General features: G+C 34.5%; 8 protein-coding genes across 12 annotated transcripts in view; 4 read left to right on the top strand and 4 right to left on the bottom strand.

Moving 5' to 3' along the window:
* The window catches only part of nmo (serine/threonine-protein kinase nemo), a 46633-nt gene extending 42806 nt beyond the window's left edge, over positions 1 to 3827 (bottom strand). For 2 of the 3 annotated variants that reach the window (XM_065370848.1, XM_065370846.1), the window contains exon 1: positions 3064 to 3827. In XM_065370848.1, the coding sequence (XP_065226920.1) occupies positions 3064 to 3371 (308 nt within the window). In that variant the 5' untranslated portion in view covers positions 3372 to 3827. The remainder of the gene's footprint in view (positions 1 to 3063) is intronic. The other variant, XM_065370849.1, reaches the window with a different exon arrangement.
* A 190-nt stretch (positions 3828 to 4017) lies between these two features.
* Positions 4018 to 7718, top strand: Rnb (R and B). 2 transcript variants are annotated; one of them, XM_065370845.1, is made up of 11 exons: positions 4018 to 4199; positions 4288 to 4580; positions 4664 to 4881; positions 4959 to 5127; positions 5208 to 5415; positions 5504 to 5679; positions 5772 to 6134; positions 6212 to 6396; positions 6474 to 6725; positions 6800 to 6902; positions 6992 to 7115. In XM_065370845.1, the coding sequence occupies exons 2-11, from the start codon at positions 4329 to 4331 to the stop codon at positions 7067 to 7069; spliced, it is 2004 nt and encodes a 667-aa protein (XP_065226917.1). In that variant the 5' UTR covers positions 4018 to 4199; positions 4288 to 4328; the 3' UTR covers positions 7070 to 7115. The 2 variants fall into 2 exon arrangements, with proteins under 2 accessions (XP_065226917.1, XP_065226916.1); XM_065370844.1 differs by having other exon boundaries at positions 6800 to 7718.
* Positions 7719 to 7820: 102 nt separating this feature from the next.
* On the bottom strand, positions 7821 to 10201 carry LOC135850116 (lumican-like). Of its 2 annotated transcripts, XM_065370850.1 has the most exons (6): positions 9939 to 10201; positions 9545 to 9750; positions 8890 to 9451; positions 8688 to 8804; positions 8044 to 8253; positions 7821 to 7957 (listed from the first exon to the last, which is right to left on the bottom strand). In XM_065370850.1, exons 1-6 carry the CDS (start codon positions 9967 to 9969, stop codon positions 7848 to 7850), a joined length of 1236 nt encoding a protein of 411 aa, XP_065226922.1. In that variant the 5' UTR covers positions 9970 to 10201; the 3' UTR covers positions 7821 to 7847. The 2 variants fall into 2 exon arrangements, with proteins under 2 accessions (XP_065226922.1, XP_065226923.1); XM_065370851.1 differs by lacking the exon at positions 8688 to 8804.
* A 522-nt stretch (positions 10202 to 10723) lies between these two features.
* LOC135834342 (uncharacterized) lies at positions 10724 to 11988 on the top strand. The gene is made up of 4 exons (XM_065348205.1): positions 10724 to 10813; positions 10961 to 11534; positions 11632 to 11841; positions 11936 to 11988. The coding sequence occupies exons 1-4, from the start codon at positions 10724 to 10726 to the stop codon at positions 11986 to 11988; spliced, it is 927 nt and encodes a 308-aa protein (XP_065204277.1).
* Positions 11989 to 12573: 585 nt separating this feature from the next.
* fs(2)ltoPP43 (female sterile (2) ltoPP43) lies at positions 12574 to 13720 on the top strand. The gene has a single exon (XM_065370843.1). The coding sequence runs from the start codon at positions 12791 to 12793 to the stop codon at positions 13592 to 13594; it is 804 nt and encodes a 267-aa protein (XP_065226915.1). The 5' UTR covers positions 12574 to 12790; the 3' UTR covers positions 13595 to 13720.
* A 57-nt stretch (positions 13721 to 13777) lies between these two features.
* On the bottom strand, positions 13778 to 15981 carry Pbgs (Porphobilinogen synthase). Its single transcript, XM_065370842.1, has 9 exons — positions 15842 to 15981; positions 15640 to 15764; positions 15419 to 15566; positions 14854 to 14952; positions 14661 to 14781; positions 14356 to 14588; positions 14162 to 14278; positions 13988 to 14087; positions 13778 to 13913 (listed from the first exon to the last, which is right to left on the bottom strand). The coding sequence occupies exons 2-9, from the start codon at positions 15756 to 15758 to the stop codon at positions 13819 to 13821; spliced, it is 1032 nt and encodes a 343-aa protein (XP_065226914.1). The 5' UTR covers positions 15759 to 15764; positions 15842 to 15981; the 3' UTR covers positions 13778 to 13818.
* A 273-nt stretch (positions 15982 to 16254) lies between these two features.
* Positions 16255 to 20075, top strand: hyx (cell division cycle 73 hyrax). The gene is made up of 11 exons (XM_065370841.1): positions 16255 to 16572; positions 16651 to 16756; positions 16827 to 17095; positions 17165 to 17381; positions 17466 to 17634; positions 17706 to 17845; positions 17923 to 18047; positions 18124 to 18353; positions 18428 to 18569; positions 18659 to 18696; positions 19402 to 20075. The coding sequence occupies exons 1-10, from the start codon at positions 16442 to 16444 to the stop codon at positions 18693 to 18695; spliced, it is 1566 nt and encodes a 521-aa protein (XP_065226913.1). The 5' UTR covers positions 16255 to 16441; the 3' UTR covers position 18696; positions 19402 to 20075.
* A 215-nt stretch (positions 20076 to 20290) lies between these two features.
* LOC135850109 (SET and MYND domain-containing protein 4-like) lies at positions 20291 to 23149 on the bottom strand. Its single transcript, XM_065370840.1, has 10 exons — positions 22888 to 23149; positions 22619 to 22790; positions 22392 to 22539; positions 22129 to 22316; positions 21846 to 22053; positions 21540 to 21774; positions 21338 to 21461; positions 21038 to 21239; positions 20731 to 20946; positions 20291 to 20616 (listed from the first exon to the last, which is right to left on the bottom strand). The coding sequence occupies exons 1-10, from the start codon at positions 23065 to 23067 to the stop codon at positions 20316 to 20318; spliced, it is 1974 nt and encodes a 657-aa protein (XP_065226912.1). The 5' UTR covers positions 23068 to 23149; the 3' UTR covers positions 20291 to 20315.
* Positions 23150 to 26215: the final 3066 nt, after the last annotated feature.

Raw genomic sequence — 26215 nt, 5'->3', positions numbered from 1 at the left:
TTTTTTAAATTGAAAAAGAAGAGTAAATAGCCCGCAAATGCCTTCAAAAATATGTAATTCAAGTTCTGAAAAAGTCAACAAATGAGCCATTTTCTAGAAAATTTTTCTTGAGTAAAAAATCGTATTTTTCACTACCTTTTAAGCAAAATTGCTGAGAATCACTACTTTTTCACTACTTTCACTACCTGGTAGACACCCAGTTTTTTGAAATGTCTCAAATGTAGGAGTGAGGGAATAACATTCACCGAAATAGAAATGTTTTTGAAGTAAAAATAACGAAAGACAATCAAAATTCTCAAAAAAGAGAAAAAATGAAAAATTTTAAATATCTGATTGAAAAAAAAAGACAAACTTTCCTAACCTTGCAACTTGAGCAAATTCAAAACTTTCAAGGGAGGGGGGTCGAGGTTTTGCCATTTCTAGAGAGAATTTGAAAACGTAGACTACTTTAAATAAAATTTGTTTGAAAAAAATCAGGACTTTTCTGAAATTTTGGTTAAAAAAAAAACAAAACTTCTGGCAGGATATGTTCTAAAATGTCTCACATATGGGGTGGGGGGAGGGGGTTCAACCGTCAACGTTAATTTAAATCAAAATGTTTCAATTTCCATTGAGAAAGTAAAAGAAAATCGAAAATCCCGAAGGAAAAATTCGAGAGCTCGATTGAAAAAAAAATTGACGTCAAACTTCAAGATTCAAAGACCTGCTTTCCTCTTCTTCCCTGTTGGCATTTCCTTTCAACAACCAACCAGGAAATGAATAATTCGACATGTGATATAATCATAAGTCTCAAGTTCGACATGCATCGCCAATTAGATGCATTAGATAAGTAATATATACCCGTAATTATTCAAATAATACATATTTTTTTTTCGTAATGAAAATCATTGACCAACGCTTTAAAAGAAAATTTCACGTCTGTACTGTGTGTTCCTCGTCGACTATACAGATACGAGAGCGTTCAGCATAATGTGTGAAAACACTACACAACTTTACGTGATTATTTCTCTCAACTACATTCGATTATGGTAAAAATATTCGCATAAATTGCGAAACAAAAAAAAAAACTGAGAGAAGTAAAATCTAAAGTTTACGCAAACATATCTCGATATGTGTACGCGGACATCGGCGTTGAAAAAAAATTAATATCGGTGAAACAATGGGCGAAAATTTACATTACGCACTTCAAGGTTTTCGTCGAATTGTTTAATCAGCGCTGATAATGAACGACGAAGACGTCATGTGCTGATTAACCGATAACAGATGGGTTCATCTGACTAGCCGAGTAGCGATAAGTTTTTTTTGTCCCTTTTAACGAACAGCCAATCAGCAAGAAGTAGTGTTTATTGAAACCAAAATTATAGAAGCTCTGAAATTGAATATAGATTTTTAAAATTTTTTGTTGATATTGGAATAATATCGACGAAGTTTAACGTATTATTTATTCCATAAAATGATGTATTGTTAAAACGCAAAAACTCTTTCGCTATCAGCGAATAGCTGCGATGGCTGTTTCTTAATTTTTCTTCGTACGCAACACGATGCTTAAATTGGAAACGTTGAATAGGGTCCAATTTCGTCGCATGACCCATTAAATGGTCGTTAAGATCGCGAATATGAGTTGAATGATTGTTAGAAAAAATTTTACTGGCTGTGGACCAATTTCGTTCGAAAAAAATGCAGGATGCGAGCAGGTTTATTACACACGAATCTTGATCGAAATCATTCTAGACGCAGGTAGGTATATAACTGATCTTAAATTTATACTCTTTTTTTGCGAATGGAAATCGAATAAATTACCTAGTGTTAGGTAAAAATGAACCGGGTGTACGCCCTCGTCGATGCAGACGGCTGCTGTCATATGGTAAATATTATCTGGTTTTCGAGAACGTGGTTAATTTCGAAGAATAAACCTCTTTGCAGCCTCTAAACAACTGTCAACCACCTTATAGCATATAGCCACACAGCCAGTGCAGAAGGCAGCCACAGTCAGAGCCACGAAAACTCGTAAAAAGGTCTTATCCTTCTACAACTTGTTAGTCGGTATTCGATTCCTCGTTGATCGTTGCTCGGTCGATGCTTGTTGGGATTTTCAAAATACAGATGAAAAGATTGCTGGTTCTCTCTGCTCTCTTACATAAAGGAACACTCGGCAGCACGAAGACGCGCAGGTGTATCACCTTACCAAACGAGACGACTGCATCGACCAGCTGCTCGTCGGGCTATACAACCAGTTATAATAACAGAATCGATTATACGTAGTAGTGTGTAGAGTACATAAGAAATCTGTGGAATTTTTGGCAACCGTATTTATGGTCGGTTTCCAGTCTTCTACACTCATCCACTCGGCACTCGAGTTGAGTTTCCACCACTACGCAGCCGACGTCTTCTCACTACGATTCTCATACGAATCAACAAAAACCTGTTGTTACATCTTCCACAACAACAAGACGAGAGCACGACAAAAATCTGTAACAATGGAAATCGTATAACAAAGGCTGACCGACTATTATACATATTTTTTCACTCGGTTTCCCATATTTTCGATATTATTTCAGAAGCCAACATCGTCGTCGTTTCGATTTTACATTATTCTTTTGCCTGCGTACAGCAGGTAAAATCATGGTAGCAAGTACGTGATTCATACGAGACGTTTTCGTAAGGGTTTTGGGGAATGAAAAAATTAGTCATGTAGAGTACCTCGAGGACGAAAAAAAGCGAAACTTTTCTCGACTCTATCGTTTCGAAAACAATAAACTAACTTCGAAGGTTGAACGATTACCAAATGGCAAACGTATATGTACACATTTTGTGGTTACTCGATAGGCGTAGACGATATGACGAAAATTATTCGTATTACAATCTCAATACTTGCGAATTTTTCAAGTACGAAATATCCAACATCGACGTGCGACCACTTGGGTCTTGGTTCGTCTTCTTCGTACGTTTGGCAGTACGAGTACGAAATTAGGAACATACCACGACGATGATTATTTTTGTAACGACATGTACTTTAGAACTACGTATAGATAAGAGAGTAGACGAATTTATTTATCAACTCACCACACTACGCCAAAAGCTCCATATCCGATAGGTCTATCGGCTTGAACATCGGAAGGAAAATGATGCGACTGGGCGATGTTATTCGAAGCCTGATGCGTTGGTTGAGCATTGAAATAATTATTTTGAGGAGCAGATAATACACTCTGTTGACTGCTATTATTGTTACCATTACTACCGACACTATTACTGTTACTAGTGCCGTTGGTATTCGAATTATTATTGCCAGTATTATTACTGCCCGTTGTAGACGAACCCTGCATTAATGACATAGACACTCTGGTGTGTCTACTGGGTCCCACGACTGCCATTTCGATCTAGTTGATACGTGTGTTTCTTGATCGTCACCGGAGGGTAGTTTTCATTTGTGTAGTAATTTCTTCACTCCTGTTACAGCAACTTTGCATCGTACCTGAAGTCGAATAATTTTCAATAATTTTCTCCGTCAACATTTATCAATAATTATTATTACTCCTCTAGTAGAGAGTGATACGATACACTAGATGGGTTGGAAAAAAGAACCATTCACAAGCACTAATTAACGTAACAGAAACTAGTTAACGAAGCACTATTCACGCTCGATTCGACGGATTATTTTCATTTCACGTTTCGCGATGATATTACAGTCGAATTAAGATACTTTTTAACGTTATAATCGCGAAGAATTTCCGATCGTATCGTGACACATTGCCAGCGTTTTCACACAACTAACGAAATGATGGCTGATTGAATGGTTACTAACGCACTGTAGCTGGATAAATGGATATCGAAGTTCGGAAATTCGTAGCATTGTACGCGAGTTTCCTCCAATAACCGGTAGAGCGCGCAAAAATGAATCGAACTGCGCACCTTTTTACAGCGCATTCGTTCACCAAATCAACCAATCAGAATGCAGGATTTTTTTCATTCGCTTAGTAGCGCTCCAAGTTTCAGGGTGGTGAAAATTCGAACTAAATAAAAAACTTATCACTAAACAAAAAAAAAACAATGTAAAATTTCATGTTTTAAAAATTTTCTAGTTTCTTTTCGTTAAAAACGAAATTTTTACGAATTTTTCGATAACGCTAATAAGATTTTCACGTTCTACGGGTTTCCGCGTTACATTTATGTACTACGAACCACCATCGTTCTTCATTTTGGTAAGTTAGGATGCCATGTACTATTTGCCTGTTTTGTGTTTCTTATCAATCATCAGTCTTGGCTGATTTTGTAATTTGTTTTTTTCAGTTCATTTCCATTTGTTCGGAGATTTCTTTCTTCTTACCATCATGACCGATAAGGAAAGCGTTGCAGAAATAACAAAAATTCTGAAATCGGCGAGCCCGCAGAAAAAACTATACCATACTTTGCTGCATATCCATTCCGATGTCATTCCTTCGGAAACGAAGCTGAACGAATTCAAGGAACATGACGGCATTCACTGTGTTATACAATTTTTATCGAAACCTAATGAAAGAATTTTGAATATTTCGCTGGGAATATTGGCCAGCTGCTGTGCTAATGAAGACTGCTGTAATAAGGTATACATTATAGTAGACGAATAATGACAAAGGTTTTATTTTTATCGTGCAATATTGATATTTGAATTGTTTCTCGCCCTTAGATTCTATCGGAAGGAATAGAGAGCCATTTAATTACAATTTTACGTTCGGTGAACGATGACAGAATACAATACAGATGTTTCAAGCTCATTTCAAGTCTGATTAAGAATTCCAATTTTTGCTCAACCATTGTGTCGAATAATGTATTACAATTAATGGCACCTGTGTTGGATGGAGATCCTTCGTTATTTACCAAAGTTATAGCTATCAAAACTGTCCAGTACGTGAACCAATATTGGGCAGTTCATTTCCGGTCGTATTTCGAAGCAATTTAAATTAAATGTTTTTTGTTCACAGACGTATATGGATTGCATCTAATCTCAACGATCGAAAAATGGTGGCAAAAAGTAATATAATTCAAAGCGTTATTAAACACCTTTCTAGCGATGATAAGGACGTACAGAAAACCGTACTGAAAGTAATATACTGTGTTTCAAAGACTCGTTCCGATATAATTTTGAAACAGGTGTGAAGTGATTGAAAATTTCCTACATTTCTAATTTTATAAAACGTATAAAAGTCTCATTTGGAATATCTGATTTTCAGGCTTTTCAAGAAGACACCTTGAAACATATAATCTCGAAAACTTCTGAATTTCCTATGCTAATTTTACCGATAATTAACTATGTAAGCGTTATGAGATGTTTTTATTTCGAATTAGCTAAAGCTGGTGCTTTGGAAGCTCTTTTTGAGCAAATTCGTGGAATTAATGTGGATAGTTCTGAGACAGACACCGATACTATTTTAGAAATGGGTAAGCACCGAGCAGTCAAACATGTATTTTTAAAACATTTCAATTTTTTAGAATGTTTATAATTTTAGTATTTTTTGTATATTTACAGTATTGCGTTCTGTTCAGCGACTCTGTATTGAACCCAAATGTCGCGAAAAACTTTGCAGTATTCCCGATGCTTTTTTTATTCTGCTCAACATTATCGAGAACTGTTCGCAAAAGAAATTGAAGAAATATTCCATTTTAATTTTAACTTCGTTTATATATGACGATTATTCGCTAAAGGTCAGTACTAAAGTTGAATTATAAAACTGCTAATTCAAATACCTCGTGTTCTGTAATATTTTCAACGTTAAATTTCAACGTTTGTATTTCAGAGGTTGGTCAGACAACGTTTAATTATCGTACTAGCGAGTTATTTACAAATTATCGTGAATGATGAGGGCTCGCCTCACGACAATAACGAATATAAAAACGAATGCCCCAATTTATCAAGCAGTCCAGCGTCATCTGGTCGTACAAGTCCTTTGTCTGACTGCGATACGGTAATGGCAGTGTCCCCCAGCCCTAACAGTGATCGATATGGATTTTCCCCGGTGTACTCCGAAAGCAGCGATTATTCACCGGTTTACTCTCCAGTAATGGAAGAATCCGATAACGACGACGAAGTTGAAGAAGAATGCGAAAAGTTATCCATTGACGATGCCAGTAGCAAGGCTGATTCTCCGTTCCTTCCAGACGTACGTATTTTATTATTAAATAAAAACACAAATCTTGTTCGAGGTACTGTATACTCACTGCAATTGTTTTCATTAAGGATGAAGATACCGTTAAACCAGCCACCGAAGAAAAGATCTTCAATTTATTAAAACAATTGACTTATATGGGCGTACCTTTGTACGATTTATGCGCTCAACGAACGTGGGAAACGTTTTTAAATTATTTGGTATTAGTTCGCAAGTCGAACGCGCATGTGACAGCTGTGTTAAGTTCAATCGCTGGGTAAGTAATGTCAGAAAACACATATCGATATATTTGATCGTATACTATTACTAATGATGAACGTTTAATCTTTATAGGAATACATCTTATTTTCTTTATTTGTTAAAATCACAGTTTCCTTTAACTGTGCATAAGAAATTACGTCAATCTGTACATGTTGACTGTACTGTATGTGGAGAGTTGGATCGTTGTGGAGCGCAAATCTTACTACGTTTTCTTAGCGTTGCAGAATCTTCTTACGGCAATCAAATTATTAAAAATGAATTAGGACAAAACTGCAGTCATAATAATAAAATGATTTATGCACTAATGATCCCACACATAGTAAAGTAAGTGAAAAAAATTTGTAATTTTCGAAATTTTTTTGTTTTCAGATTTTATTTAATCTATTTTTTTGTTACAGAGATCCAAATCATCTCGAAGAATACTTCTTGCGGTACAAATTACTGGAATGTATCATCGAGAGTTTCAATAACGAAGACGATGAATTCGCTTTGGAAGAAAAGGTTGCCTGTTTATATTCACTAGCGGTTAATTTATACGTAGAAAATCCTCGTACACCTTGTAATTTATGTAAAAAATGCGATGTTGCCAGCCTGGTGAAAGAAGCCACTATAAGCTTCTTGCTAGACGACGGCAGCACAGTTACCGCAAACAAGAGCTCGTTGTGTGAAAAATCTGAATTTTTCGAAGCTATGTTTCGTTGTGGTTTCAAAGAAGCCAAAGAGTCGACTGTTCATTTGAAAAACATCACATCGGATTGCCTGAGAGCATTATTTAGGTTATTATATTCGTACTGTGATTGTATAGTGCCGCGAAATGTGGCCGTGCTGTTAGAATTGATTATACAAAGTGATCGATTTTCAATACCAGCTCTCCCTGAAAAATTACTCAATATTACCATGAATAGTCGACTTAATTATTCCAACTGCCATTTGATTTACAACTGGGCAAAAGAACATGGTAGTTTTTTACCATCGTTCGGTGACTGGCCTATTTGCGTTAATGTTATTAAGTATATTTTGGTCGCTGACGACATAACTTTCAATCAAAGAGTAAATTCGTTTAAAATGCTTCTGAAAAGTAAACATAAATCATCCGTTCTCAAAGATATCGTCGAAGTGATAGAATGCAGATTAAAATCAAAAGATAATAAAACCAAATCTGCGAGCAAATTTTCTTCAGAAACCGTGTCAAAGAAATCTAAATTGACTTGATGTACTCGTGTGTATTTTTTTGTGATACTTATATTTTACTATCGTGTGTTTCTTCTTGTTATTCGTTGATGATTAATTTTTATATTACATACTTTTCCAGAGATATTTTCAGTGCTTTGTATGTTGACTTGATATAATATAAAGCGTAAACGTTTACGAACCCTTATATATGTACTTGTATCTAATTTTTATCCACCGAAGTACGAATTGATTTGAAAAACACCATGATTAGATTTATTGATAATAGTAGCCATAACCGTAGTCATAATGATCATAATGATGAACTTCTTCTTCTGTTTCCTCTTCATATTCTTCTTCTTGTACTTGATCATTGGTTACACTTCCTGAGAATAATACAAATATTTAAATTGACGACAAATGTCAAGCAGTTATCAATGTTATTTTGGTAAACATTGTGAACAGATTTTACGCTTTCTTTTTCTGCGAAGCCGTGTTCTCGTGTATACGAAGCTTGGTAATATCAGTAATGAAAACACCGCTAAAAGTACGATTCCAATCAACGTCCAATTCGTTTGTACTGGTGTTATAACATAGGGTGAAAGTTTTGCCATACAGTCTCTCCTAAGGTTCATTGTACTTTCGCTTGGCTGTGACGTACAATTTGTGGGTTTCATGTTGCCTGTGTGAAATTTTAAAAATGCGTTAGAAAAAACAGCAAAAACATAGAAACCCGAACATTTATGAGATAAACCAGATATTCTATCACTGTATGAAAATGCTTCAGATTTGGATATGATTGACGTGGTGAGTGGTGACCATTTCAAACAGTTATTGGCGCTTTCAATGTATTAAAATAGGTAGGCAAAAATGCACGTGTTTCTTTTCAGTTACTTGAGACTTTTTCGTCCGCAAAATTGTGTAAAAAATGTTGGTTTTTTTGAAAAAAAATTTTTTAGTTCTTTTATTTCATTAAAAAAATATTGACTTTTCCTTCCTTTCATCTGCATACCACTCCCCTTCGCAAATCCAAATCTGAAGTAAATTAATTCACGTCTTTTCAGACCTAACTGCATTTATTTTTTTTTTACCAGAAATTTTGAAAAATTTACGCACCTTTGGGAAGAAAATCAATAGTAATATTTTCGGTTTCACTTTTTTTAACACCTAACGCAGAAATGAAATGTAATTGATCGAATTCCGAACTCATGTTGAGTTTAGGTGCATTTTTGTCTACAATAATAAAACAAATCCATTATTTGTTTTTTTATTTTGAGGTAAATTTTTACCAAAAAAATATATAAACTGATTCGCTCACTTTCGCTTCTTTTGGTACAATTCAAGTGTTCGTGACGTACTCCCGTGTTATTTAACCAGCTCTCGATCAAGATACATTGGCAATACGTTTTAGGATTTTGTAACCCTTCACCGTCGGGTATTTCTAAATGAAATTGTTTCAGCTGACAAAACTGAGCTATGGTTTCCACTCGTAACTTTGCCAAGTTATTGCGTCGAAGATCCAAGAACTTTAGCGGAGATTGTTTGTGAATAAGCGGCAAATCGTCCAAATTACACGATGCTGCGTGTAATTCTTCTAACCCTCGCATGTGTGAAAAATTCAACGAATTTAATTCGCACCGTTCCATTTTGAGTGTTTTTAGCGAACTGGGGAATCGGAATTTATGTCTTACGATGCACGAATGACTAATATCCAAGTATTCCAATTTACGTAACCCGGTAAAACTTTTATCGTCGTAGGTTATGTTCAACGATTTAAAGTGAGACATGTTTGATAGATCTAAAGAGATTAAAGTATCTTTGTATCTTTCGAAAGATCTATCACTAATGTTTGTCAAATGATTGCCGGATAGATTCATGACCTGTTGAAATGAAATTTATGAGAGAATTTGAAACGATAGGAAATCATTGTAAGGACACTAAACATATTTTAAAATCTTGTTATTCTTACATACTTCGATACGAGGATCCAAATCATTTGGCACATCTACCGCCATTTGTAGTAAAGAACAATCTGCTATGTGAACATTACTACTTGTGTAAACACGACAGCCCTGTCTACCGCCATTCCAGCAGATCTTACCAAACGGTAAAGCAATCAGAATTAAAATTAATAGTAATCGTCTTCCTGTGCCTATTCTTAATATTGAACATTTTATGTCTGGAAAAAAAAGCGCAAAGATCATAACAGTAGGTTATCAATTCAATTAATTCTCATAAATTTCTATCCCTTGAAGTTCTTGCTTTATGGATTGAATATGATAGCGAATCTTTCTGGTTAAATATTTTTTCATTATACAATTAGGTATTAGCCTAATCAGTAATTAATTTGAGCGTGAAATTATTTACCTGTTGAAATTTTCACGATTAACTTGAACATACCGTCATTGCTGTACTTATCATTTCCTACTTTCAATTTATCATTTCTAGATTATAAACACAATTTTCCCCCTACATTTGAAAAAAAAAAAAATCAAAATTTCCAGGCAAAGATGATTATATAATTTTGTAGTCGAATTATAGCCATTTGTCTTTCAGAAAATTACTGACAGGAAAATTATGGGAAAATTCCAGAATAATGCTCCACAAACTGACGGTTGAAAAATTTGAAATATAAATTTTATAATTTTTCGTTTGACTGATAAGCTGAAGGAAAAGCATAATATTTTGAAGTTCGAACAACATTCTGATATTTTCCTTCCTCACATTTTTAAATTGTGATCAAACTAACTCCCTTTTTATGTTCAAAAAAATATACCTACCTATTTGATTTTGCTGACTAAGCAATGATTTTGACGATATGTGAACAACGCTGAAGTTTTTTTTCCCGTGTAAAATAATTTCAAGTTGCTGATTTTTATGTTCTTGATGTAAGAATTACTCAAAAATAACAATTATGAGGTACTTTGTTGAACGCGAAAAAAGTGCAGAAAAATGTACAGGAAGAGGTAAGAATATCCTTACGAATGATTTACGATGCGAGTCCGGGCTCCAGGTATTAGTCAAACGTTACTTAATATTCAGATTTATTTTTTGGTAGGCAATGCGAATTGTTATCAATACTTTATATCACCATTCTTATCCATGGAACATCATGGGTGGCAGCTACAATAAACCTTGGAGGGAGTTGCAATATGATTAAAGCTAAAGGAATAATTATTGCAGATTGCGCACATAAAGGATTAAGTCTTGATGTCCCTCAAGATTTAGAGGAGCAACTTCATGTAAGTATTTGCAAGTAGCAAAGAATTCGTTTTAATTTGTTTTATAAACAAATTAATTGGCACTGGCACCTGCATAACTTAAGTAGGTACATTTTAATTACTTGAATATAATACAAGTTTGGTATGATTTTGGTTTATATATTCTAGGTTTTGAATTTATCGCACAATGAAGTAAAGAACATAACTAATTATTCATTCGATAGATACAAAAATTCGCTTATGACTCTGGACATGTCATTTTTAAAACAAGCAAACGAAACGAATAAATCGGTTGAATTTTCCTTGGAGAGTTTTTCCATCCTGTCTAAACTCGAATATTTAGACTTGACTAATTCCTGCTGGAGTAAAAAATTCACTTTACCGCAAACAATAAGAATATTGAGGATTGAAAATTGTAGTTCCATACTGAACATTTCCCATTTGCATTTATTAGAAGAATTTCACGCTGCTGGAAATGAATGGAATAGTTCTCCTGCGTTTCATAAGTTAGCTCCGTTGAAATATATTGATTTACGTCGCAATGCTTTACGAACATTTGATCTGCAAAGAATAGCGCCATTTTGCGATTTGAAAATATTACGGTTGGATATATTTCCGGCTAAAACCTTCAAAAAGGAACTACACACGGAGAAAACATATTGCACGTGTAGAGCGATTGATTATTGGTTAACAATTACCAAAGTGGAGCATGATCATTGGGACTGTATACCACCGGATAATGGTGAGTATGTAGGTAGCTATTTTTTACTTTCGATGCTTACTATGCAATAACACAAATAAAATATTAAAAATTATTGATTTACATTGGTGTTAAACAGGATTTGCTCCAAAATGTGATTTAGCACCAGGCGAAAGAGTATTGAAATTAAGACGCCAATGTTTGTCCAAGAAAACTATAAAATCTTTATCGACAAGCTCGGGTTGGTGGATGATTGCGATTTCTCTCGTGATTATACTAAGTTTGTTAATTTCTGCTCTGGTCATGAATGGGATAAAACGAGCGTTGAGAAGAGCAAGAGCTAGAGCAAGTAGGATATTGTTTTAACGTTATAATCGTACATCTCTTCACATTTGATTACTAGTAAATGTTACGAATGTTCATAAAAATTTTGAAAATTTCAGGAAATCATCCTCATAGTGATGATGACGAAGAGGAGGAAGATGACTCAGACTGATTTGTGTTTTTATGTACATATTTATGTTGTTGCCTTCATTAACTTAATACAATAATTAGTATGAAATTATGACTACCTACCTATCTTGAATTGAAATAATTTTCTGTTATATAAGTTGGGTTTAATAACGGTTTAATAGGAATTAGAATTAGGATCATCTACGCCCGTTACCAAACTTTCAGAGACTGAAATTGATTTTTGGATTTTTTTTTACAAATTTTTAAAATAATTCAAAAAAGGTAAAGGTTGTTTAGTGGCGATTTTTAATTAATTTTTTGATTTTTCACGAAATGTAAATTTTTTCAGCAGATGCATCAGATGCATGAAACAAGAATCGAGCTGGAGACTTTTTTTTACGTTATTTTATTTACTTAACGTCATCTATTGGAAGCTTTTTTATGAAAAATTATTAAATTAAATAATAATCAACCGGTTTTTGCAAGTTTTGCAAGTTTTGCAAGTTTTTTGCGAAATCGCGGGAAATTTCAAATTGTTGTACTGATAACAGCTGATAAGCACCATGTGTTGCATGCATTCGCACGGTCCGAAAGCCAATTACAAAATCAAATGCGGAAAAAATTTCGATTTGATAATTTGATTTGAAATTTTTGAATTTTTTGAAGTTTGAACTTTTTTCAAAATATTTCAACCGAGTCTGTCGAATTTATCAAAAAATCAAAATTATTTGCTTGTGTAGTGTTTCCCTTTATCGAATATTTTGTTACTGTAGTACCCTCGCTCTCAATTAATGACAAATATCGTAATTTTATCGATGCTTTAATAGTCTTTACGAGTATCAAAAATGTCATTTCTGCGACTCAAACGTACCATCACCGAGGACCCCAAAGAAATCCTAGTTTTAGCCAGTAAAAAGAAGAAAATCGAGAATGTCCAACAAGACGCGTCAATTTTCGAGTTAACTGGAACTACCAGTCAAAAAGACGACATCGACGGTATCATCGCCACCAAAGTAAATGACATACGAGATTCGCAAGTAAAAAAGTTCAATTTGGAAAAAATCACTAATCAGTTGAGATCCGAGCATTTGCAACGTTCAAAACATAACCGACTCCAGGTATTAAACTGTATACGAAAAATAGAAGACGAACCAGAAAAATCTGTAACAATTATAGACGTTACCAACGATGATGAAAGTTCTTCCAGTACTGAACAAGATTACGTTTACGATATTTATTACTCCAAGAGTGGCGTTGTTATCGATGATTCGCAAGCTATCGAGGATTGCGACGTTCATGAGATCAACGGTTGTACTTGGGCGGAAAATGCAAATTCATCGGAAGAAGAAAATAATGGCGTGGACGATGATGACGACTCGAACGATGAAAACAACTGGCGCAATGATTATCCCGATGAAGATTACGAATTAAATAGTGACGAAGACGACGAGTTTGAGGCGCTTTCTCGTAGAATAAAACAATCGCGATTATCCGACGATTCCCTCTCCAGTGATGATTTCGACGAAGATATTAACGACGATTTGTTTGGCGTACGTCGTCGAAATCACAAACGTAGTGACGATATTGATTACTATGATGAAGTAGTCAGCGATGAACCGGAGTCCGATGATGAAGTTTTGTCTTCGTAATCCATCAATCATATTCTATTCTTTTGCCTCTCTTGTTTTTTTTTTTAAATACCAAAATCTTGATGTTTTTTGAACCATAAGTTTTGTTAATTTTTAATCGAAATATATATATATTCTTTTGTAAAACGACGTATGATTTTGTTCGACTCGGATAACTCGATAGGTAAGAAAAACACAGTACAATTATCAAAATAACCTTTAATAACTTTCAAAAAGATTTAAAATTACAATAATTCGTCATCTATATTAGTTCCTTTGGCGGCTTTGGCTAAGTCGTTCAGTATCATAGGAGTGAAATACGTAATGATACAATCAACTCCTAAAATGAAACAATTCGTTAATTGCAATTTACAAAGTTGATCGATAAAATTAAAACGAAAAACTGATAACAACCTGCTCTTCTATAAGCAAGAAGAGATTCCTTCACTGCAACTTTCAAATCAAAAACATTATTGGCAGCTGCATGGAAAAGCATAGCATATTCTCCAGATACCTTGAGGAAATTTATTTCATTGTACATATTTCGATAAAAGCCATAAATGAAATCAAAGTTTTAAAAAAAATCACCTGATACGCAAACAACGGGTATTCTGGAAACGCATCCTTGGTCTGTTTTACAATATCCAAATAGAAAAGGCCTGGTTTAACCATCAACATATCGCAACCCTCTTCTACATCACGTTTCTAAAACCATGCTTGAATCAGATACACAAAATATTTCCATAGTAAGCGTAAGTTTGAGACCGTATTGAAATACGCACCGCTGCCAAAAATGCTAATCCTTTACTTCCCGGAGGAAGCTGGTAACATCTTCGATCTCCAAACGAAGGCGCTGAATTGGCTACATCTCTGAACGGACCATACATACAAGATTGAAATTTAGCACTGTACGAAAGTACGCTAACACGAGAAATCAGATTGGCCTCTCGAAGCTTCGATTTTATAGCTCCGATTCTGCCATCCATCATATCGGACGGGGCAACAATATCGGCTCCTTGAACAATATAAAACATGTAATATCAACAGGAAAAACACCAAGTTCTTCGAGCAAAATAAATGATGTTACCAGCTCGTGCGTAGGAGCATGCCACTTCAGCTATACGTATACAACTCGAAGAATTATCTATATGCTTGTCATGCCCTATAATACCACAGTGTCCGTGAGAAATATACGGACATAAACACACCTAAACGTTATTTCGAAATGAGTATCGAAATAGTTACGTAACAATATCACTATATCTAAAGATACATCATACATCACATGCGATGGTCAATTCAGGGTACCATTTCTTCAACAAGGGAATGGCTTTTATCACAGGATTTTGAGCAGAATCCGCATGAGTAGCGTGATCATCCTGTAAAGAAACGTTGATTAGAATACTAAAATTGCAGTCTTAGACGATACAGCAAGACAAAGCAGCGTATATTAGTTTTGATCGAATTAATGAAGTTAAGCACGACACAATTGGCAAATTTGCACTCAATAACGGAAAATGAAAATTACTAAATGCGATTACCTGCAATCCGGATTAGTAAAGTATATTAATTTTATGGGAACCAATACCAAAGGCATGCAAGCAGTACTTATGAGGATAATTCTGTCCAAAAACAAAAAAAAGTAATGAATAACATGATAAATGACATCAATTTTAAAACATGTACACCCCATACAAATTATTTTAGGTATATACTAACAATACCGCATTACCACATTCAGAGTTATGCATTTAATTTTAAATACCAAGGCAATGAACCTAAATTCTAGCAATAATGAAGCCTCATGCTATGATTCTGTATCAAGGTTTTCCATACTATGCTTACTTTAGGTAACTTATTCAATACGCCAAATAATAACACAGATTTTAGTCCATTTTTGATAGTCGGTTCGAGGTACTCTCTCAATAAATTGATACCAATTCGATGAACATTAGGTAAACTCGCAACACATTCTTTCGCGTCATCTGCTTCCCTAAAAATGGAAAAATTAAATAAGGTATTACATCACGATGCATAATTTGATCAAGAATGAAACTGAAACTTACGCGATAAATAAAGGGTACATCAAATTATGAGCACCAATTTCCGTATTACTGCATTGCCATTCTCTTAGCACAGAATTCGAAAATTTACTTTGTAAAATATGTTTCGCAGGAATATCCATGTTTTCCTATGAATTTACGAGTTGATGGATTAGTAAATTACTTGAACTAGTTGAACTTGACTGAAATATTGATGAACTAATACCTTGATATTTCTTATGGATTTTAACACACATAAATAAAATGATAAGGACTAGCAGTAGGTACACCTGTTACAGTTTTTTTTTTTACCCAAACCATTGAAATCAAACCAGTGGCAGGCGCGGGGCTTGAAGCGGCGCCCCTTTGATCCGAATGGGCGCCACCGGACAGTGTTCCTCATTCCTCTTCGGCTCTTCTCACTCCCACCATCCCACCAAGCACCCATTCAAAGCGGGGTACGGTCGGAAATGAAGAAAAAAAAATTAAAAAAGCGAAAAATCATTAGCGCTCTCTAGCGCATTACAAACGCAACCTGGTCTATTTGAGTACGCTCTCTAGCGGAATGATTTGAACTACAAAAAACCGAATGACCAGGCACGCAAAATTTTTAGAAAATCAAAAAACTGATTTTGCTCAGTTTTCTGTTTTTGTTGGTGATTTGTGGTGCATTCGTCTCTGATTATTTTTTCGGTTTTTTCGATACATGCATGATTATTATTTAACAGTGTCAAATTAATTTTTTATTAGTATGTATTCATTGAGTCAGTGGCGAATGTGATTTCCCAATTGCCGTAATTTGTATCGGTGATTCTAAACGGTCACGATGGCTGATCCGTTGAGCCTTCTCCGTCAGTACAACGTCAATAAGAAAGAAATCGTGGAGAAAAATGGACAAATCGTATTCGGAGAGTTTTCATGGTCGAAAAATGTACAAACCAACTTCCTTATGTATGGGTAAGTATCTCCAGATTATTAGCTAAACCTTGGTTTCACTTAGAAACTCGATGTTGATTCGGTGTTTTTTTTTCGTAGTTCTGGCAAGGATGGAAGTCCGAAGGAATACTACACGTTAGAATGTCTGCTATTTTTCCTGAAAAATATATCATTATCACATCCTGTATACGTTCGACAAGCAGCTGTAAGTATATCAATCGTGAAAAATGTTATCAACATCTCGATATTTCACTAACGATTCTTTCGTATTCTAGACCGAAAATATACCCGTAGTACATCGTCCCGATCGTCGTGATTTGCTTGCTTATCTAAATGGCGAAACTGCAACGTGTCCTAATATCGATAAAAGTGCTCCTTTGGAAATACCAACCCAAGTCAAACGTTCCGGTACTGATGATTCGCAAGAAGTGGTCGCTAAGAAACCTCGTATCGAGGATACTCTCGAAGTGCAAAGGGTCAAAGAGCAACTTGCTGCCAGATTAGATGCTCCGAAAGAATCTGCTGTCAATATCGATAATATCAAGTTAGTTGACGTGTCAACAATGATGAAAATTTTATGTATTACGAAAGTTTAATTCTATCTCGTTTGTAGATCTTTATCGGAAGCTATGTCTGTTGAGAAGATCGCTGCTATTAAAGCTAAACGATTGGCCAAAAAGAGAACCACTATTAAAGGGCACGATGATTATGCGGTTGGAGCTCCCGAGCTTAAACAGATGCTTGATTTCGACGTCGATATTACTAAAGAAATTATCAAAAGAGAGAGACAATGGAGGACTAGAACTACTATTCTGCAAAGTACCGGAAAGGTATTCGTACGATACGCATTACTCATACTCGTGCGTGTATTTTTCTACTTGTTACTACATATTTCGGTTTGATGATTTGTTTAGGTATTTGGTAAAAATATTTTCGCTATTTTGAGTTCGATAAAAGCTCGAGAAGAGGGTAAATTGAAGAATCCTGTTGTAAATGCTACGCCAATCACGCACGCTAAACCGTCTGGATCTGGACCTAATTACAATCGTTACGATCAAGAAAGATTTGCTAAAGATAAAAACAGTAAGTGAACGTGTATTTATGTTCGAAATGAGGACACTGGTTTGACAACGTGTCGTTTTTTTCCCCTACAGATACCGAAGGCTTTAGGATCAATACCATGGGTTCGTATCACGGTATGACTTTAAAATCAGTGACTGAAGGAAACCAACCAAAAAAACCAGTGGCCGCTGTTCAACCGATGCCAACACCTCAGGCTCCTCTCGCATCACCTGTAAATCATTTCGAATTATTTTTCGCTCATTTATGGTATTACGAATAATATCACACGATTGTGATTTCCTGTTGCAGGGTCGAATGTCAGTTACAACGCAAAATCAGAAACGTATTTCTCGAACTCCTATTATTATTATACCAGCTGCTGCATCATCGCTAATTACCACGTTCAACGCTCGAGATATATTGCAAGATTTAAAGTAATATAACGTTTCGCTTTTGGTATCATATTTCTTTCATCGTCGTGTTCTACTTTATTAATTTCGTCATTTTCAGATACGTCACAACGGAAGAAAAAAGAAGCGCGGGCGCTAAAAAAGAATCGGAAATTCTATTACAAAGACGTAAAGAAGCTTCGGTCACCGTACCTTATCGAGTAGTAGAATGTCCTCAGAAATTGAATAACGCCGAATGGGAACGAGTAGTGGCGGTATTCGTGGCCGGACCAGCGTGGCAGTTCAAAGGATGGCCTTGGGATGGAAATCCCGTCGAGATATTTACCAAAGGTAATCTAAACTTTGGGGTAAAATAGATCGCCCGATCGTTTCGAAGATGCTCATGGTGTATTTAACGATTACAGTTTGCGCTTTTCATTTAAAATACGACGAAATGAAATTAGACGTGAATGTGGGCAAATGGGCTGTGCACGTTATCGAATTATCGCGTTCGAAAAGACATCTCGATCGAGCTGCACTGATGACATTTTGGGAGAAATTAGACAAGTAAGCGATCATTGCATTTACATCTTATATACTGATTCTCCTGCAACGAGTTTCGCGAAGTATTAAACGTTTAAATTACTCTGTTACAGGCATATTTTGAAAAACAAACCTCATTTGAGATACTAAGGCCTGTAACACACTACTGCGATGCAATGCGATGCGATGCTTTCAAAAACGTAGCATCGCATCGCATTTCAACATAAGACAACACACTACATAATATATCTCCGTGGTGTGCATGTTTTCAACGTTATCATGTACCCATCACCAGAATTAGATTAACAATTTTGATCTTGTAAATAACGTAGAAGAATCATAAATTTGTGGTTTGTCACTAAAGAATAATAGTGAGAACTGTATTTCCATTGTAGGAAGTAATTTGGAAGTCAAATTTTGTGATCTTGGCCAACTCACTTGCACTTCAATCATTCGTCTGTGTGCTTAATATTCTCAAGTGTTGCTATTATTTTTCAATAATACTTATGTGATGAAGAAATCTTTTCAAAAAAGAATAGAAAATAAATCACAATAATAATTTTTTCGTTCATGTACTGCTAAAATTACAAGTGCATCTCTCTTATCAGATTATCACAATTCGTGGAGGTAAAATCAACCAATCACAGGAAAGCATCGCATGCGACGTCTCAGACTTTTGTACATCAACTACAAACCTTGCTACGCGTTGCAAGGATTTAGCCTTCTGAAAAACGTCCCATCGCATCGCATCTCATAGTGTGTTGTCCGCCATATACTTCAATGCAACTAACATTGCGATGGGACGTTTGAAAATGTTGCATCGCATCGCATCGCAGTAGTGTGTTACGGGCCTAAGTCGTATCGTACTAGGTTACGACTTTAAAAACTCGGAGATATCTACGTCATAGCATAGTGTTGAGGAATCATCCGAGTCGTCAGTAGTATTAACGCACCGAATTATTTATTGGTAACTAATATCCGAGTGTGTCTTGATAAAATATTCGTATTCTTCATTTCGTGATATTTTTTTTTAAATATACCATTTTTTAAAGTAATCTATTAAAATGTCGAATGGTTATCGTAGTAGTGAATTAAGACGTGTGCGAGCGCATTAATCCGCAATTCGGTTCTGCGAACCCGTCGTTTTATTAGGAAATTTTAATCGAAGAAAATGCGCGAGGAAAATGCCAATTCGAGATTTGTGATGATGGTTTTTGAAGAAGAGCGATTTTTACACGCAGTTTGGTGATCGTATTTTTATTTTCATTTACGTAGGTACATCTGAATGGAATTGTTTTGTTATTCGAAATATATGCAACATATAGGTATTTTGTGTTTAAATCGTGATTCGTGATGCATTTTTAATGAGTAAAACTGCGAATTGTAATTTATTCTTAGTAAAGATATTTAATCATTATGGTGATCGAATGCTGTAATACATATTTTAGTCATTTCGTATGTATATTAGAAAACCACATTATTTCGTATAATTTTTATCGCTCGTGTAAAATAAAATGTTCGCGAATGTTATTCGTTTTGAAATTATTTCCAAGAATGATTCGTTGGTTTCAATAATAGGGGATTTGTTCGACTTGAAGGAATTCATCAAATGAACGAATTTTGGTTTTGTTCAAGTACTAAATTTTCGAAATCTGATATAAAAATTATGAAATGAGCAGTAAAATTAAATGATATGAAATTATTTCCTCTGATATTATTATTTGAAAAATAAATCAAACTTGATCTTACTCGTAATTCGTAAACCAATCTTTATTTCTGAATGAAACCAAATACATTTCCGTACTGCATCCAAAGATTTAATAATTTTTCTTGAATTTCGTCGAAAGTTCGGTTCGGAGGATACAAGTAGTTGGCGAGAGAATCTTGCAACTTGCACAAGACTGATACGTTTTGTTCATTTAATTTCTTCGCTTCCTCTTTTCTCGAATCAAATTCTTCTATTAGAACCTTACTTTCGTTTAAAATTTGATCACAGGATTGGAAACAATTTTTGCAGATCGGATTCAACTCACTTTTTTCACACGTAACCGAACTTTTACACTTTTCGCATCTAAATCAAATAGGTTTCATTACTCATCATCGGTTGGTTGATTATAAAACTAACATCTTCGAATAAATATTGATCTAGAAATGTAAATAGATCGATATTAATACTTATACGTACCTTAGTTTGAATAAAGTATCACTTTTCGAATCGTGTTTGGGCCAATTTTGTAGACAAGCGCAGCATTCGCATTTAAACCAATATCTCGATTTTAATTTTTGCTGTCTTTCGGTGAGATCGTGTTTGGTGAATATGACTCCATAATTATCACCTACCAGTTCGTTTTTATCGATTGGTCGACAGGATTTTATGAATAATTTTGTTCCAACGAAAAATCTATTAATTAAAAAAAATTAATACTAATATGAAGAGAATAATAATGCATTACATAAACCGAATAAATATTTTCATCGACTGCAATATGTACCTCGAAACAGCAGGATAACAATCGTGATTGAAATAAGAACCTGTCTTGTACAAACCGATTCCAATATTTAAAGCTTTCACTGGTTTATTGGAATTTTTAAATTCAACTGGTTCAAATATTTCATGAGCGTTGAACTGAAGCACTTCCAAATTTCGTAATAAAACTCGACCGATCATCAATTCTTGAGGATTCAGAGTATCGACTGCGTAAAACAACCGTAGAAGGATTAGTTTTTCGAAAGGTTACTGTGGTATAATATGAACAAAGTACCTACTAAAAATGTTCATGAGTTACACTTACCTTTGATCGGATGCAAGAAATATTTACTCTTTTTCAACACAGCTAGTAAGAATATTGCCATTAACGTTCGATGTAGGAAATCGTTTCCTGATCGTTTATCGTCGTGAATAGTTAAACTTTGCACCTGTAATATTATTATTTTAAAAAAAAATCAAAATAATAAACGTTGATAATACTCGATGTAGGTAAGTGATATTTTTACTTGATTGTAATGATGCTGAGTATTTTTTGGATCCAACGCGTCGATAAAATATTTCACATTCTGCTGAGTAACGATTCTCAAAGCTGCAAAGCTCAACACACTCATACCAGATCCTATTAAAAGATCTAAATAATGGCATTCGTATTTGTGATACGAGTTTAAAGCTGCTAGCCTACATTTCAGGCTACAAAATGCAACTGCACAACAATCAGAACATGGAACACCGGATTCTAGTCTTTAAGGATTAAACTTGTGAGGTAATTTTGGATATTCCAGTACATGTTTAGTGTGTGATAAGGCTGTTACCTTTGAAAACAATGATGGCAATGCGAGCCATATTTTTCTGGCGAAAGACACGAAACGTAAGGATCTTCTGTCAGTAAAGTTTCACCTGTAAGTATTTGTTCTCCGGCTATAAAATGTTTTCCAGCGATTTTATTCTGAGCGAGGTGAAGTTTCTGAGAAGCTTGTTCGAAAACAGGATGTGATCCGTTGGATAATTCTTGCCATTGTACTGTAAAAAGGATTCGAGTTTAAGCGAAAAAGAGTAGAATATAATTTCACATGCTGATGAATCTAACTAACCTACCTGGAGTATTTTCACACAATTCGGTAATTGATTCATTTTTCAACGTTTCCAACTCTTCGATTTTATTATTTATTTTATCGAGCCAATCGTTATTGGCTAGTTTTAATGCAATTTTCAGTGAAATACGAGCTTCGTTGAACTGGCGTACATTTATGTAACATTCCGCCATTCGCCAAAATGCATTTAGTCTAAAGTATAGAATAATTCAATATGAATTAGGTACTCGAGATCGTATTCTAAAAGTCAACTTTAGGTAGGTATACTTCAAATTCTTGGGTAATTTCTCTTGCATCGCTAATTTAACATCATCCAAGCACAAATGGTATTTTTTCATATCGAATAGGACCTCTGATCTGTTCCAAAGAGCCAACGCCAAAGTAATTCCATCATCGTAATTCGTGTCACCATCTTCTACGAGTATAAAAGTTTAAAAACCATTAGTTCGTGAAAGAAAATTCAAATTACAGCTATTAAGAAAATCTACTCGTACTTGCCGCAGGTGCTCTGATCACACTTTGAGTATACAATAAAAGAGCCTTCTCCAGATTTCCTCTTTTGAAAAAATGCTCAGCTTCTTGACGTCGTTGCATTGCCAGGCGAGCTGATTTTCCTCGATATACTTCTTGAATATTTTCAAGGGTTTGAAGCATCTCATTCCGAACCTTGAGATAGACCGGTATAGGTATCGATATTAGCGATTTGTATAAAGATGTTCGTTGAATTTTCAAAACGATGTAGGTATTTATTTTTATATCGTACCTTTTTATCGGTCCAACATTTTAATATTTTGTTCTCGTTGGGTAACTGCATGAATTTATCCAGCCATTCTTCGTTGACGGCATTTGAGACTCTGTCAGCAAACTGTCGAAAAAATCCTTCTTTATTCGATTGCAAAGTTACGCTGCTACATAATTCGGTGTATGAATCGTTCGAAGACATTTTTAAATTCTAGTTTCTTTAATATTCACCGACAAGACGATCACCGATTGCGTAGCGAACACTGCGATAGGTACGTAGATAAATTGCAAAGAGTGTACGGGAACTTATTTTATTTTTAGAAATTCGTCCCCCGTTTGCTGCTTTGCTCTCATTCTATGACTACGATGAAATGACTGGAGTAGAAAGAGGAAAGAGCGGTTATACCGGAGGAGCTTGTTTCATTACCTATTTTGCTTTTTCTCAGGTTTTAAGTTTTTTCAGCGTCACCGCAAAGTAGGTACCTACCTACCTACCTACCTACCTACCTACCTAAACTTCCGCGTGGAAAGTTTCTGATCCACACCCCCTGGGGAACCCCCCTTTTCTGAAACTTCAATAACACGTTTCTTAGACCCATTTGGACAGATTTTGAAAATTTTTCAGTACGTTATGTATATATGAGCCCAATTGTCCAATTATCAATAATTCTACATTGAAAATTGTACTTCTCAATCAAACTTGAAAATCATAATTCGTTTAAAAACTCCACGTTTTGAATAATTTTTATGCCTGGAAAGTTGAAAGTAGGCAACTTCTTCGACAGGCTCAAAATTCCTTTCGTCCAGAAAAATGAAAAAAGGTAGGTCACGTACTGAATGAAAAATTACAAAAGATTGAACGAGGATTGAAAAAAAGTGAAACGGGCAATTGACTGGCCTGAGGGAAGAAGGGCCTCATTGGAAAAAAGTTTTACTTTTGATGGAAAATACTAACAGGTAGAGAGGTATGAATAAAACGTCATGTAGCGTGCTTTAGGAGCAAGATCATGAACTGAAAATCACACCCAAGGTAGTCAATACTTCGAGGAGTTCAAATCACCAAAGTGTGGGAAAAGGGCTTCCGGACGTTGAGGCCCTTTTTCCATTAGGCCCGTCAATTTTGGCTAGAATAGGTCGGACACTTTTTATTCGAGAATTTTGAAGAAAACAGGTCCTTTTTTTTGACAAAAATTAATACTTTTGTCAAATTTGACAAAAAGTGGGACTTTTTTGCAGAATATATTTGACAAATATTGAGAATTTTTAGAATTTTGACAACTTTTTGGTAATTTCGACATTAGGTGGGATTTTTTGACAATTTTGAAAAAAAAAACTGTTTTTTTTTTTTGTCAAGAACCTCAAAATATTTGTTTATTTTTATCGATCAATTTGGATCGATGAACTCGTATGAAGTTTTCTTCATTATCACATTATGTTTGTAACTACGGTCATGTAAAGGTCAATAAAGCTGTTATTGTTAAAAATTCCTTTTTCGTAATATTTTTTATGTAAAATAATTTTTGTCTCTTCAAAAAATTAAAAATCGTATCGTTTTTGACAAAAATGATGACTTTTTGACAATTCTTACAAAAATTACCTATAACGATTTGGCAATTTTGAAAAAAAGGGACTTTTGGTCAGTTTTGGTAAAGAGTGGCATTTTTGGCAAGAGATGGAATTTTCCCACAGAAAATGAGACCTTTTTCAGAAATTGAGGTGAAGACCTAGCCTAGAATTTTTCACGAAAAAAGAAAAAGGACTTTCTACGACATAATTATTTTAGACAGAAAAAATAATTTTTTGACATTATGGTAAAAACTGGGACCTAATTGACGAATTTCAATAGAAAAGCAAAACACAAGGACATTTTTGATTTTTGACAAAAATTTCAACTCTATATTTTTTGGAAGTCGATGCAAAAAAGTGGAAATTTCTCAGCAATTTCACAAAAATCAGGACTACTTTTTTGACGATTTTGGCAATTATGACAAAAAGTGGGACTTTTTGACAGTTTTAGCAAAGAATGGGATTTTCGACATTTTTGGCAAGAAGAAATTGAATTTTGCAACAACTTTGACAAAAATTCGGAAATTTTGAAAATTTTGCCAAAAAATGGGAGTCTTTTCCGACATTTTTGTGAAAAACTTGATTTTTTCGCGAAAACAGAAAAAGAACTTTTTACAGTATTTTAGGTAGAAAAATGATTTTTTGACATGAATTTTGGCAAAAACTGGGACCTTTTTGATAAATTTAAAGTTCAACAGAAAAGCAAAACACATGGATATTTTTGACAATAATTGAAACTACTTACCTATACCTTTTGGAAATTGTGGCAAACAAAGTGGAAATTTCTTAGCAATTTTCACAAAAATCAGGACTTTTTGTTTGACGATTTTTGCATTGTGACAAAAAGTGGGGCTTTTTGACAGTTTTAGCAAAGAATGGTATTTTCAACATTTTGGCAAGAAATGGAATTTTCCAACAACTTTGACAAAAATTCGGAAATTTTGAAAATTTTGGCAAAGTACTTTTTAAGGTATTTTATACAAAAAAAATAATTTTTTGACAATTTTTGATTTTTTGCAAAAACTGGCACCTTTTTGATAAATTTTAACAGAAAATTGCAACTCGATATTAATTGGAAGTTGTGGCAGAAAAAATAGAAATTTCTTGGCAATTTTCACAAAAATCAGGACTTTTTGACGATTTTGATAAAAAGTGAAACTTTTTGACACTTTTTATCAGGTTTAGCAAAGATTGGGATTCTTGACATTTTTGGCAAGAAATGAAATTTTCCAACATATTTGACAATGGCAAAAAGTGGGACTTCTTTCAGAAATTTTGTGAAAACTGGATTTTTTCACAAAAACAGAAAAAGAACTCTTTACAGTATTTTAGACAGAAAAATAATTTTTTGACAGTTTTGGCAAAAACTTGGACCTTTTTGACAAATTTTGACAGAAAAGCAAAACAAAAAGACATTTTTGACAAAAATTGCAACTCGATATTATTTGAAACTTGGAAGTCGATGCAAAAAAAGGTAGAAATTTCTCAGCAATTTTCACAAAAATCAGGACTTTTTGACTATTTTGGCAATTATGACAAAAAGTGGGACTTTTTGACAGTTTTAGCAAGAAATTAAATTTTCCAACAACTTTGACAAAAGTTCGAAAATATTGAAAATTTTGGCAAAAAATGGGATCTTTTTCAAAAATTTTTGTGAAAACCTGGATTTTTTTTTCACAAAAACAGAAAATGAACTTTCTACTACATTTTAGACAAAAGAAAGAATTTTTTGACAATTTTCGCAAAAACTGGGGCTTTATTGACAAATTTTAACAGAAAACCAA

Source organism: Planococcus citri, chromosome 1, assembly GCF_950023065.1.
Source record: "Planococcus citri chromosome 1, ihPlaCitr1.1, whole genome shotgun sequence".
Taxonomy (NCBI): Eukaryota; Metazoa; Arthropoda; class Insecta; order Hemiptera; family Pseudococcidae; genus Planococcus; species Planococcus citri.
Note: the sequence above shows the minus strand (reverse complement) of the source record. Positions and strands in the feature narration are given on the sequence as shown.

Coding starts and splice junctions, on each gene's coding strand:
- LOC135850116 (XM_065370850.1), bottom strand. CDS start 9,969: ATGTTCAAGTTAATCGTGAAAATTTCAACAG. Junction 9,452..9,544: donor ATTTGGATCCTCGTATCGAA/GTATGTAAGAAT, acceptor TCATTTCAACAG/GTCATGAATCTATCCGGCAA. Junction 7,958..8,043: donor GCTTCGCAGAAAAAGAAAGC/GTAAAATCTGTT, acceptor TATTATTCTCAG/GAAGTGTAACCAATGATCAA.
- Pbgs (XM_065370842.1), bottom strand. CDS start 15,758: ATGGATATTCCTGCGAAACATATTTTACAAAGTAAATTTTCGAATTCT. Junction 14,782..14,853: donor AATTGACCATCGCATGTGAT/GTATGATGTATC, acceptor AATAACGTTTAG/GTGTGTTTATGTCCGTATAT. Junction 14,088..14,161: donor ACCCGTTGTTTGCGTATCAG/GTGATTTTTTTT, acceptor AATTTCCTCAAG/GTATCTGGAGAATATGCTAT.
- hyx (XM_065370841.1), top strand. CDS start 16,442: ATGGCTGATCCGTTGAGCCTTCTCCGTCAGTACAACGTCAATAAGAAA. Junction 16,573..16,650: donor ACCAACTTCCTTATGTATGG/GTAAGTATCTCC, acceptor TTTTTTTCGTAG/TTCTGGCAAGGATGGAAGTC. Junction 18,354..18,427: donor CGTCGAGATATTTACCAAAG/GTAATCTAAACT, acceptor TAACGATTACAG/TTTGCGCTTTTCATTTAAAA.
- LOC135850109 (XM_065370840.1), bottom strand. CDS start 23,067: ATGTCTTCGAACGATTCATACACCGAATTATGTAGCAGCGTAACTTTG. Junction 22,317..22,391: donor AAATTACCCAAGAATTTGAA/GTATACCTACCT, acceptor TCTATACTTTAG/ACTAAATGCATTTTGGCGAA. Junction 20,617..20,730: donor GATACTTTATTCAAACTAAG/GTACGTATAAGT, acceptor TATTTGATTTAG/ATGCGAAAAGTGTAAAAGTT.
- LOC135834342 (XM_065348205.1), top strand. CDS start 10,724: ATGATTAAAGCTAAAGGAATAATTATTGCAGATTGCGCACATAAAGGA. Junction 11,535..11,631: donor CTGTATACCACCGGATAATG/GTGAGTATGTAG, acceptor GGTGTTAAACAG/GATTTGCTCCAAAATGTGAT. Junction 11,842..11,935: donor AAGAGCAAGAGCTAGAGCAA/GTAGGATATTGT, acceptor TGAAAATTTCAG/GAAATCATCCTCATAGTGAT.
- Rnb (XM_065370844.1), top strand. CDS start 4,329: ATGACCGATAAGGAAAGCGTTGCAGAAATAACAAAAATTCTGAAATCG. Junction 4,581..4,663: donor ATGAAGACTGCTGTAATAAG/GTATACATTATA, acceptor TCTCGCCCTTAG/ATTCTATCGGAAGGAATAGA. Junction 4,882..4,958: donor ATAGCTATCAAAACTGTCCA/GTACGTGAACCA, acceptor TTTTGTTCACAG/ACGTATATGGATTGCATCTA.